The following is a 13,382-nucleotide window of genomic DNA, read 5'->3' as shown; positions in this document are numbered from 1 at the left end:
TCTCGGAGCTTCCTCAGCTCTTCCCGAACGATGGATTGCCCGCTGAGTACCATCTGCAACTCCCGCTGGCTCTCAGTCTCAAACGCATCTTCATCTGAAAAAGATGAAGAGTTAATGAGGAATCAGGAGATATATTTGTGTCTAAAATCATGAGGAATAGATCGGGTAGATGCCCAGGATCTCTGGCCCAGAGTAGGAGAATCGAGGACCAGAGGACATAGTTACAAGGTGAAGGGGAAAAGATCTAATAGGGGACTGAGGGGAAACATTTTCACACAAATAATAATAATAATAATAATAATTTTATTTATAGAGCACCTTAAAAACAAACAAAGCTGCAACAAAGTGCTGTACATCACTAATCATTGACAAAAAAGTTAATACACACCAAAAATAACAATCAAAAGAAATAGTAGGAAAAGACATGTAAAATAAAGAAACATCAAAAACACCACAAACAGAAGCAAAGCCTCAGGCATGGTCAAAAGCCAGGGAGTACAAATGTGTTTTAACACTGGATTTCAAGATGGTGGTGTATGTAACAAAGGATGGTGGGTGTATGTAACAAGCTGCCGGAGGAGGTAGTTGAGGTAGGGACTACCCCAACTTTTAAGAAACTGTTAGACAGGTAAGTCAAGTCAAGTCAAGTTTATTTGTCACATACACATACGAGATGTGCAGTGAAATGAAAGTGACAATGCTCGCGGTACATGGATAGGATAGGTTTGGAGGGATATGGACCAAACGCAGGCAGGTGGGGCTAGTGTAGCTGGGACATGTTGGCCGGTGTGGGCGTTGGGCCAAAGGGCCTATTTTCACGCTGTATCACTCTACGACTCTCTATGACTCTAGGAGCACGAGAAGGTCTACAGTGTGGTTAAAGAATATATTTGTCACCACATTCCCCCCCCCGATAAAGGCCCGGACTCCAATCAGATAGGTTGCAAAATGAATCACCCAAATCTCAATTCACTGCAAACAATTTGCAAGGTAATTCTTCCATCTATCCCAAGGGAAGCAGGATCCAGAGAAGGAGAAAAAGTTCTCTACCTGGTGGAGACTTTCAACACTTCCTCATGTGTAAAACCCTTGAATACAAGAGGATTATCATGAATTCCTGCAGCAATTGGAAGAACCCTCATCCCCCTAGAAATTAGTTTCCTCATTCCTAAGATGATCAGGAACTGGACCTCACCACCCCACCAGGTGTCTGTCGAAATACTAGAGTTCGATCCTTGGTTCGATCCTGACTACGGGTGCTGTCTGTCCAAAGTTAGTACATTTTCCCTGGGACCGCGTGGGTTTCCTCTGGGTGCTCCGGTTTCCTTCCACATCCCAAAGACGTGAGGGTTTTCAGGTTAATTGGCTTCGGTAAATTATCCCTAGGGCGTAGGATAGAGCTAGTGTATGGGGTGATCATTGGTTGGCATGGACTAGGTGGGCCGAAGGGCCCGTTTCAACGCTGTATTTGGAAAACTAAACAAATAATATCTTAAACAGCAATAGTTTCGTCTCGTTTTAATTTAGAGATACAGCGCGGAAACAGGCCCTTCCATACCGACCTGTGATCCCCGCACACTAACACTATCCTACACACACACTAGGGACAATTTTACATTCACACCAAGCCAATTAATCTGCAAACCTGTACGTCTTTGGAGTGCGGGAGGAAATCGAAGATCTCGGAGAAAACCCAGGCTTGTCACGAGGTGAACGTACAAACGCCGTACAGACAGCGCCCGTAGTCAGGATCGAACCCGGGTCTCCGGCGCTGTAAGGCAGCAACTGAACCGTTACGCCACCCGTAGGTTTTTAAAAAAGACCACTGATAATGTCTGCTCCCTCGATAAGGAAATCGAACGCGAGTCGACAGGGGTTTGTAACCTGCGTGGGTTTTCTCTGAGATCTTCAGTTTCCTCCTACACTCCAAAGGCGTACAAAGGTTCGCCGGTTATTTGGCTTGGTATAGGAGACACCTAGACAAGGTGGACAAAGACAATGATAGAATACTCTGACCCTTCAATGTCCAGCACCCTACCTGGAGTGGACAGCTCAGGGTGTTGCTTCTGAAATTCGTTCTTCCGCTTCTCCAAGTCTTTCTCAAAACGTTCATATTCCTTCTGGTACTCATCCTCCCCTTGCGCCTCCTGGCCTTGGATCGAGGTGGCCTGGTCATGATAGGGCAGGTAGTGGGCAAGGAAGATTCAAGATTCAAGATTCAATTTAATTGTCATTTGGACCCCTTGAGGTCCAAACGAAATGCTGTTTCTGCAGCCATACATTACAAACAAATAGACCGCAAGACACAACATAATTTACATAAACATCCATCACATCGCTGTGATGGAAGGCCAAAAAAATTATCTCTCCACTGCACTCTCCCCCCACGATGTCAGAGTCAAAGTCAAAGCCCCCGGCTGGCGATGGCGATTGTCCCGCATCCATTAAAGCCACGCCGGGTGGTGCGAGGTCGCACACCGGGTCTTGGTGTTAGAGCCCCCGGCGTGCGCTCGCAGAGTCCCGCGGCCATTCCAAGCCGCGCGGGGCGGTGCTGTGAGGCCCCGCTCCAGGAGCTCTTCGACCCCGCAACTCGGGCGGGAGAAGTCGCCGTTGCGGAAGCCCTGAAAAGCGGTCTCCCTCCAGGGACCCGCGGGCTCCCGGTGCCGCCGTCCGCCAGACCCGCAGTTGCAGCCTCCGAATCTCCGGAAGAGAATAGGATATGCAAGGAACTGTAGACGCTGGTTTACAAGTGCTGGATAAATCGCCAGGCCAAGCAGCTTAAGTTTACATTCACAAGTGATAGGAGCAGAATTAGGCCATTCGGCCCATCAAGTCTATTCCGCCATTCAATCATGGCTGATCTATCTCTCCTCCTCAATACCATTCTCCTGCCTTCTCCCCATAACCCCTGACACCCATACTAATCAAGAATCTATCTATCTCTGCCTTAAAAATACCCACTGACTTGGCCTCCACAGCCTCTGTGGTAAAGAGTTTCATAGATTCACCACCCACTGTGTGTATCTTATGCCCTGGAATCCTCTCGAGTGATATTTGCTATTTAGCTCAAGTCATCCAGGGAACTAAAGTAGGGAAGTGCTCTACGCTCCATCGGAAGGCAGGATGGGAATGGGAGGTGTCCCAGTCGGTGGAACCTTTTTGTTGGGATTTTTTAAACAAAAAATAGATTTATTCAAATATTTACAAGTACTATTTTACTATACCAACTAATTCAGAACAAAACCCACCAAGTAAAACTAATTTTCCTCGCCCTCGTCCTTGTCAAGGAAACATTCCACCCCCCCCCCCCCCCCGCGGTGCCCAGCGGTCCCACAAATTCCCCAGGGCGCACGTGGGCAGCGCGTGGACCCCTCTCTGATCGCGGACGTAATCCCGGAAAAGGCAGCCAGTTCGGGACAAGCCCACTTACACCTGCCGCTGCCGGGAACAAAGGAGGACCTGATGTGTTGAGACTGCCATGTGGGGGGAGGGAGCGGGACTCGGTGTGCGGGAGGGGGAGAGGGAGGGGGGGGGAGAACAAAGGTGGACCTGGAGTGTGGACCTGGAGGAAATGCCGTGAGGAAGGCGGGAGAGAAGACAAAGGAGAAGCAGGCGCAGGGTAATTTGTAACTTGTCAGCGCCCTTTACATGGTGACTATTCGCATACCTTGGGCCTATAAGTATTCGATAATTACACAATATTCAACTCAACTCAAACCCCCATAGAACTACCTCCCATCTCCGTACTTACAAACAAGCCTTGCAAAGACATTCTTGCCATAGAGGGAGTACAGAGAAGGTTCACCAGACTGATTCCTGCGATGTCAGGACTTTCATATGAAGAAAGACTGCATAGACTCGGCTTGTACTCGCTAGAATTTAGAAGATTGAGGGGGGGGATCTTACAGAAAATTACAAAATTCTTAAGGGGTTGGACAGGCTAGATGCAAGAAGATTATTCCCGATGTTGGGGAAGTCCAGAACTAGGGGTCACAGTTTAAGGATAAGGGGGAAGTCTTTTAGGACCGAGATGAGAAAAACATTTTTTGCACAGAGAGAGTGGTGAATCTGTGGAATTCTCTGCCGCAGAGGGTAGTTGAGGCCACACAGTTCATTGGCTATATTTAAGAGGGAGTTAGATGTGGCCCTTGTGGATAAAGGGATCAGGGGGTATGAAGAGAAGGCAGGGATGGGATACTGAGTTGGATGATCAGCCATGATCATATTGAATGGCGGTGCAGGCTCGAAGGGCCGAATGGCCTCTACTCCTGCACCTATTGTCTATGTTTCTATGTTTTTATGCCCCAGTTTCTTGCATAGACCAACTTGGCAACATTGATTAGTGGCATGACTAACACTAGCCCAATGCTCGCTTCCAAAGCCTCCGTCCCTTGACTCACCAGCGTTCCCGGGTCAGTCAAGCTGAAGGTGATGAATGACAGGACATCGTGGTCATCTGGAAAACATGGACCACATTATTATTGCAACTAATGTCTCAACATTTCGCTTGCTTTTAAAATTTTTAATTTGGTTGGAATCATGTGATGCAGCGGTACCGTAAAGGAGTGCTGATTTCAGTTCATGACGCGGATAGATCTACATCTCCGAATACAGATTTGAAAATTTCTCTTTTAAGGGGCCTTCTCTTCTATTTCTACTTTCCACTTTCTCTCTTCCTTTTTTATTTTTTATATACACACTTCACGTTTTTCTACTCTCTACCATCTATTTTTCCACTTTTTTTCCTCTTTCTATTGTTTTCTTTTTCTTGTCCTGCTTACTTCCTTCTCATAACATAAAACTAGAGGTTGTACATAGAATGGATTACGGTATTACATAGTTGGCACCTAAAATTAGGTTCCACTGTACTGTTTTGTGCTGTATTAACTTCTAATAAAATTAACAAAACACAAAAAAAAAAAAAAAAATTAATTTGGGAAAAAAAAAATCACCACCTCAGCATCCACCAGCTTCAGTAGTGATCACATCTAAAACTGCAGGTAGACAAAATTGCTGGAGAGACACAGCGGGTGCGGCAGCATCTATGGAGCGAAGGAAATAGGCAACGTTTCAGGGCCGAAACACAAAGGAAATAGGTAACGTTTCGGGTCGAAACCCGAAGGGTTTCGTCCCGAAACGTTGCCTATTTCCTTCGCTCCATAGATGCTGCCTCATCCGCTGAGTTTCTCCAGCAATTTTGTCTACCTTCGATTTTCGAGCATCTGCAGTTCCTTCTTGAACATCTAAAACTGCTTTACAGCTCGATGTTACTTGAATTCAGTTGCACTTTTCACATTGGTAATTGAGGTAGTTCCATTTCCATGGCACCTTCAGCATTCTATGGGTTAGGGATATCGGTCAGACAAGGGCAAGTGGGACTAGTTCAGTTCGGTAACTTGGTTAGCATGGACAAGTTGGGCTGAAGGTCCTCTTTCCGCACTCCCTAGCTCTGGGTGGGCAGCATGGTGGAACAGCAATAGAGTTGCTGCCTTATGCCCCTGTTGCTGCCTTATGCCCCTGTCCCACTTAGGAAACCTGAACGGAAACCTCTGGAGACTTTGCGCCCCACCCAAGGTTTCCGTGCGGTTCCCGGAGGTTGCAGGTAGTGGAAGCAGGTAGGGAGACTGACAAAAACCTCCGGGAACCGCACGGAAACCTTGTGATCCATATCCCTCTCTTCTCTGCACTTCCATTTGCCTATCTAAAAGTCTCTTAAATGCCACTAGCTGTTCTGCCTCCAGCACAATGCCTGGCGATGCGTTCCAGGCCACCACCACTCTGGGCAAAAAAAAACTCCATTAAATTTTCCCCCTCTCGTTTCCACAAGTTCACAAGTTATAGGAGTAGAATTAGGCCATTCGGCCCATCGAGTCCACTCCGCCATTCAATCATGGCTGATCTCTGCCTCCTAATCCCATTTTCCCATTCCCTTCTCCCCATAACCCTTGACATCTGTTCTAATCAAGAGTTTGTCTGTCTCTGCCTTAAAAATATCCACTGACTTGGCCTCCACAGCAATAAGTCCCACACTTTAATTACCCTCTGACTAAAGAAGTTCCTACTTTCTGAATGAGCGCCCTCTCATTCTGAGACTGTGCCCTCTAAGCCTAGACTCTCCCACCAGTGGAAACATCCTCTCCACATCCACTCTGTCTTTGCCTTTCACTTTATAGCTATGCCCTCTAGTGTTCCACCCTGGGATAAAGGTTCAGACTTGTTAGTCAAAGTCCAGCCTTAACACTGCCACTAGATGGTACCAAAGCCACACCAAAAGCGGAACATTCTGGAAATACTCAACAGGTTTGTTTTCTGTCCGGGTCAGATCTGACCTGTCCTACCTCAAGTTGCCCACCAGATATTGGCTCCGGTTTTCACCGCCTCAGCAACCTGTTTCCCTTCCTTCACTAATAAAACTGTGAAAGGCCTGGATAGAGTGGACGTGTTTTTCGTTTAGTTTAGAGATACAGCGTGGAAAGAGGCCCTTCGGCCCATCGAGTCCATACCGACCAGCGATCCCCGCACCTTAACACCATCCTACACACACACTGGGGACAATTGTTTACGTTTACCAAACCAATTAACCTACAGACCTGTACGTCTTTGGAGTGTGGGAGGAATCCGAAGATTTTGGCAAAAATCCACGCAGGTCACGGGGAGAACGTGCAAACTCCGTACAGACAGCACCCGTAGTCGGGATCGAACCAGAGTCTCCGGCGCAGCTGGCACTGTAAGGCAGTGGCTCTACCTCTGCGCAACAGTGGCCTCCACGGCATGTGGAGAGGATAGATAGATAGATAGATAGATAGATAGATCCTTTATTGTAATTCAGACCTTTCTGTCTGATCGAAATTATGATGTTTCTACTAGTGGGAGAGTCCAGACCAGAAAACGTCAAAATCTATCCCTTTGCCCAAGTTTTTGGTCAGTTATCCCAATATTGAGCCTAGGATCGAACTCTGTTCAATAAAGGCTAGCACTGCGATTCAGCTAATTAGAACTGCAGCCTCACAGCGCTAGGGACCTGGGGGAATATTGAATTGAGGACCAGAGGACATAGGTTTAATGTGAAAGGAGAAAAGATTTTACATAAATCTGAGGGGTAACTTTTTTCACACAAAGGGTGGTGGGTGTATGGAACAAGCTGCCAGAGGAGATAGTTGAGGCAGGGACTATTCCAACATTTAAGGAACAGTTCGACAGGTACATGGATAGACAGGGCAGGTTTGGAGGGATATGGACCAAATGCTGGCAGGTGGGACTAGTGTAGCTGGGACATGTTGGCTGGTGTGGACAAGTTGGGACAAAGGGCCTGTTTCCACTCTATGACTCTATGTCGAGTGAACCTACAAATCCACACGCCTTTGAGATTTGGAAGGAAACCAACACGGTCGGAGGGACACTCACCAGCAACTGCGCCTGTGGCTGACGACACTCCAAAGTGCCCGTCGATTGGTAGGTTCATGTCCATGACTTCAGTACACAACTCGTAGTTCTCATCGACATCAGCCCTGCCCAGATTTATGTAAACCTGTGGATGAGGAAGGCACAGAGCATTACCACAGAGTCGTACAGCGTGGAAGCAGCATCTTCGGCCCAACTTGCCCACGCCGACCAACATGCCCCATCTACATGAGGGAGTGCAGCGTAGGTTTACAAGGTTAATTCCTGGGATGGCGGGACTGTCATATGCTGAGAGAATGGAGCGGCTGGGCTTGTACACTCTGGAATTTAGAAGGATGAGGGGGAATCTCATTGAAACATATAAGATTGCTCAGGGTTTGGACACGCTAGAGGCAGGAAACATGTTCCCGATGTTGGGGGAGTCCAGAACCAGGGGCCACACACAGTTTAAGAATAAGGGGTAAGCCATTTAGAATGGAGACGAGGAAACACTTTTTCTCACAGAGAGTTGCGAGTCTGTGGAATTCTCTGCCTCAGAGAATTCCACAGTGGGGGCCAGTTCTCTGGATACTTTCAAGAGAGAGCTAGATAGGGCTCTTAAAAATAGCAGAGTCAGGGTATATGGGGAGAAGGCAGGAACGGGGTACTGATTGTGGATGATCAGCCATGATCACATTGAATGGCGGTGCTGGCTCGAATGGCCGAATGGCCTACTCCTGCACCTATTGTCTATTGTCTATTAGGATTTAGGTTGCCAAACCAGGCCGTAATGCAACAAGTCTATAAACTCTCCACTGTTTACTGTTTGGTATGTTGATGTATACTCTCCTGCAGAGATTTGGTAGAGTGTTCATCGATTTACCAAATCTTCGAGGAAGTAGATAGAGGCTTGGATGGGCCCAACAGTATCGATCACCTCAATACCAAACCCTGGATGTCAAGCTATATATCCCTCATGTCTGCATGAAACATAGACAATAGGTGCAGGAGTAGGCCATTCGGCCCTTCGAGCCTGCACCGCCATTCAATATGATCATGGCTGATCATCCAACTCAGTATCCCATCCCTGCCTTCTCTCCATACCCCCTGATCCCTTTAGCCACAAGGGCCACATCTATCTCCCTCTTAAATATAGCCAATGAACTGTGGCCTCAACTACCTTCTGTGGCAGAGAATTCCGCAGATTCACCACTCTCTGTGTGAAAAATGTTTTCCTCATCTCGGTCCTAAAAGATTTCCCCCTTATCCTTAAACTGTGTGACCCCTTGTTCTGGACCTCCCCAACATCGGGAATACTCTTCCTGCATCTAGCCTGTCCAACCCCTTAAGAATTTTGTACGTTTCTATAAGGCCCCCCCTCAATCTTCTAAATTCTAGCGAGTACAAGCCGAGTCCATCCAGTCTATCTTCATAGAAAATATTTCTATAATGAATGAGCAAGAGACTGGGGAGAAGGGGAAGGACATGCGGACTCAACGAAAACCAAATAGAGGCGGATCTAAAGGGGAGAGCATCAGTTCGAGGTGTAGCACTAAGGTTGAATAGCGAGTCAGAGTTTGTTGGCCATCCAGCGTTGCGTACCTGCAGTGTCTTCTGGTAGTACCGTATCCTCACGCGCACGGCCTGATAGCTGTTGCGATAATCGCGCAGACACCACCCCTGAGCCTGGCTAGCACCGTCTCTGCAGAAAGGATTGAAACCAGAGTGTTTTATTATCAACTGCTTCGAAAATGGACGAGTTAGTTCAATTGTGTAGGAAGGAACTGCAGATGCTGGTTTAAACTGAAGGTAGACACAAAAAAGCAGGAGTAACTCAGCGGGTCAGACAGCATCTCTGGAGAAAAGGAACAGGCGATGTTTCGGGAAGAGGGGCCTCGACTCGAAACGTCACCTATTCCTTCTCTCCGGAGATGCTGTCTGACTCGCTGAGTTACTCCAGCTTTTTGTATCAATCTTCGAGTTGATTTAATTGATTGATTGAAAGAAACAGCAAGGAAACAGGCCCTTCAGCCCACTGAATCCGCACCTAACATCAGTTTGAATCAGTAGTTCTATGTTACACCACTTGCTCATCCACTCCCGACACAATCAAGGCAATTTAGAGAGAGGTCAATTAGGCTTCAAAGCCACACGCCTTTGGGATGCGAGGGGGAATCAGAGCACCCGGAGGAAACCCACGAGGTCCCAGGGGAGAACGTGTAAGCTTCACACAGACTCTGGAGTTCAGAAGGATGAGAGAGCGAGCAACACTGGAAATTGGAGGAACAGCACCTCATATTCCGCTTGGGGAGTCTGCATCCTGGTGGCATGAACATTGAATTCTCCCAATTTTGTTAGCCCTTGCTGTCTCCTCCCCTTCCAACCTCAGCCCTCGGGCTCCTCCTCCTCCTTTTTCCTTTCTTCTCCCCCCCCCCCCCCCCCCTGAAGGAAATAGGCAACGTTTCGGGTCGAAACCCTTCCGGGTTTCGGCCCGAAACGTTGCCTATTTCCTTCGCTCCATAGATGCTGCTGCACCCGCTGAGTTTCTCCAGCACTTTTCGATTTTCCAGCATCTGCAGTTCCTTCTTAAACACCCCTGCACTCCAGGCCTGCTCAACCTCTCCAGTCCTGGCAAAATCCTCACAAACCTTCTCTGCACCCTTTCCAACTTGACAGCATCTGGGAAAAGCTGAACACAATCCACTAAATGTGGCCTCACCGTCTGATACAAGTGCAACACGACCTCCCAACTTCTACGCTCTGATAGTCATCGTCCGCGATTTCTTAAAAAATATCGCCAAAGACATCAAAGAGCAAAATTACTTTTTCTTAAATCGATTAAACGTAACACGACGAAATGAATGACAACTCACGTCATGTGATCATAGGCCATCTGGCCGTCATTTCCCGCCACAAGCACAATCGGGTTGTTTTTCTAGAAGCCAGCGGGAGAAAGAAAAGTTGGTTAGCGTTCAGCCGCCTTTCATCCACTGGATCCATCAAAGGTCCAAGGTCAACAAACACCATCTGTTGCATCTGTGAAAACGACCTCATTAACGACAAATCGAGAGATTTACATTTGCCGAGGCAACTCGGCTATTTTCCGCTGGTTTAGAACCTCTGGTTAGACTGAAACCAAGGATTGAGTCATAGAGTGGTACAGCGTGGAAACAGGCCCTGGAAACACCGGCCAACATGTCCCATCTGATTAGGGATAGTCAGCATGGGTTTGTATGTGGGAGGTCATGTCTCACAAATCTGATCGAGTTTTTCTGAAGACGTGACCAAAATGGTCGATGAGGGCAGAGCTGTAGATGTTGTGTCCAAATCTGAGGAAGGACATTATTGCCATAGAGGGAGTGCAGAGACGGTTCACCAGACTGATTCCTGGATGTCAGGACTGTCTTATGAAGAAAGACTGGATAGACTTGGTTTATACTCTCTAGAATTTAGAAGATTGAGAGGGGATCTTATAGAAACTTACAAAATTCTTAAGGGGTTGGACAGGCTAGATGCAGGAAGATTGTTCCCGATGTTAGGGAAGTCCAGGACAAGGGGTCACAGCTTAAGGATAAGGGGGAAATCCTTTAAAACCGAAGAACCTTTTTCACACAGAGAGTGGTGAATCTCTGGAACTCTCTGCCACAGAGGGCAGTTGAGGCCACAGTTCATTGGCTATATTTAAGAGGGAGGTAGATGTGGCCCTTGTGGCTAAGGGGATCAGGGGGTATGGAGAGAAGGCAGGTACGGGATACTGAGTTGGATGATCAGCCATGATCATATTGAATGGCGGTGCAGGCTCGAAGGGCCGAATGGCCTACTCCTGCACCTAATTTCTATGTTTCTATGTACATTCACTTCAGAAAAGCATTCGACAAGGTTCTGCATGGCAGGCTGCTCTGGAAGGTTAGATCTCATGGGATCCAAGGAGAGATAGCTGAATGGATAGAAAATTAGCTTCATGGAAGGAAGCAGAGAGTGATGGTGGCTTCTCGGACAGGAGTCCTGTGACTAAGACTGCTGTGCCTCAGGGTTGAGTGCTGGGCTTGTTACAGTTTGTTACCTACATCAATGATTTGGATGAGAACATACACCACAAGATTAGCAAGTTTGCAGATGAGGCAAAAGTGGGTGATTTTGTAGACAGTGAAGATGGTGAAAAATTGCAGGAGGATCTGGATCGATTAGCCAGGTGGGCTGAGGAATGGTTGATGGAATTTAATACAGAGAAATGTGAGGTGTTGCATTTTGAGAAGTCTAATATGGGCAGGACCAACACAGTGAATGGTAGGGCTCTGGGTAGTGTTGTAGAGCAGAGGGATCTAGGAGTGCAGGTGCATGGTTCCTTGAAGGTAGGGTCCCAGGTACAGTAGATAGGGTGGTCAAAACGTTTGGCACATTGGCTTTCATCAGTCAGAGTATTGAAGTCGGTAGGTCATGTTGGAGTTGGATCAGATGTTGGCGAGACCCCATCTCGAGTATTGAGTCACCCTCCCTGGAGCTCAGACCCTCGAGTCCTAGAACCTCAACATCCTCGTAAATCTCCTCTGCACCCTTTCCCATTGGAATTGGTTAAATGTTAAATGGTCAGCTCGACACAGATTACAAAGGGGACACGACTTGAGAATTAAGGGACTGAAGTTTAGGGGTAACATGAGGGGGAACTTCTTTACTCAGAGAGTGGTAGCTGTGTGGAATGAGCTTCCAGTGAAGGTGGTGGAGGCAGGTTCGTTTTTATCATTTAAAAATAAATTGGGTAGTTATATGGACGGGAAGGGAATGGAAGGTTATGGTCTGAGCGCAGGTATATGGGACATGGGAGGATTATGTGTTCGGCACAGACTAGAAGGGTCGAGATGGCCTGTTTCCGTGCTGTAATTGTTATATGGTTATATGGTTACAAGACCTACACCAAACCAATTAGGAGCAGATGAGGGCATTCGATCCAATTTGTGATCCCAGCTACAAAGACAGATGTGTACAGCAATTCGTTCTTCCCCCGCACAATTAAAGCATGGAATAATCTCCACCCAACTGTAGTTACCCAACCAGATACAACTAAATTTAAAGTAGCTCTTTCTTCCCAAAAACCCTTTCTGGCTTAAGTCCTCCCTCCACCATTATGCCTCCAAGGAAACCAATTGGAGTCCTTGGAGGCATAATGAATCAGAGTAGCCTTGTGGGGATGTAGAGAGTCAGCTGTGCTTCCTTGATCATGGGGAGTCAACATCTCCCCCCCTTGTTACTTTACAAAAAACAAAGTCAGTAAAGCTCACGCCTCGCTCCGTTATACTTACACCGCCGTCGTTGTCGAACGTATCGAAGAAGACGCCAACGCCGTTCCACTGGTCGGCTGCTCCGTACACCGGTCCCGCCAGCCCCTCTCCTTGCTGTACCACACGGCCTGAAGCGGCAGACGGCTCGAGTCACATTCACATCCAGAGGGGTGGGGGGGGAGAGACGTGGAGGAGTGGGGAGGGAGGGAGGGGTAGGGGGGTAGGGGGAGTGGTGGGAGAGGGACAGAGGGGTAGGGGGGGAGGGAGAGAGGGGAAGGGGGTGGGGTAGAGAGGGAATGGGGGTGGGGGGTGGGAGGAGGAGGGGGAGGGGGAGGGTGGGGGGAGGGAGAGGGAGAGGGTAAGTGAGTGAGAAGTGGAAGAGTGGGGAGGGAGGGGTAGGGGAGTGGTGGAAGAGGGAGGGGGTGTCAGAGGGGTAGGGGGGGAGGGGGAGGGGAAGAGGGAGGGAGAGGGAGGGGATGGGAGGAGGAGGAGGAGGGGGAGGAGAGGAGAGAGGGGTAAGGAGAGGGAGAGGGGTGAGGAGAGGGAGAGGGGAGGAGGGAGAGAGGGGGGGGGGGGGAGAGAGGTGTGGGGGAGGGGGGAGATGGGGGTACCACCTCCAGTTTAAATTCCATTTGGAATATTTTGGAGAACCAAGAACCACGTATTTCAACAAACAAGGACACTTAGAAACACAGAACACAGGTGCAGGAGTAGGCCATCCGGCCC

General features: G+C 48.2%; 1 protein-coding gene across 1 annotated transcript in view; it reads right to left on the bottom strand.

Moving 5' to 3' along the window:
- The window catches only part of LOC129713459 (protein ERGIC-53-like), a 64,197-nt gene that overhangs the window by 44,812 nt on the left and 6,003 nt on the right, over positions 1 to 13,382 (bottom strand). Inside the window, 8 exon segments of the mRNA XM_055662505.1 lie at positions 1 to 94; positions 2,039 to 2,168; positions 4,401 to 4,456; positions 7,405 to 7,528; positions 8,983 to 9,082; positions 10,254 to 10,315; positions 12,678 to 12,757; positions 12,760 to 12,784. The exon segment at positions 1 to 94 is cut by the window's left edge and continues 106 nt beyond it. Coding sequence (XP_055518480.1) covers positions 1 to 94; positions 2,039 to 2,168; positions 4,401 to 4,456; positions 7,405 to 7,528; positions 8,983 to 9,082; positions 10,254 to 10,315; positions 12,678 to 12,757; positions 12,760 to 12,784 — 671 coding nt within the window.

Source organism: Leucoraja erinacea, chromosome 36 (assembly GCF_028641065.1).
Source record: "Leucoraja erinacea ecotype New England chromosome 36, Leri_hhj_1, whole genome shotgun sequence".
NCBI classification, from domain to species: Eukaryota; Metazoa; Chordata; class Chondrichthyes; order Rajiformes; family Rajidae; genus Leucoraja; species Leucoraja erinaceus.
This window is presented reverse-complemented; position numbering and strand designations above follow the sequence as displayed.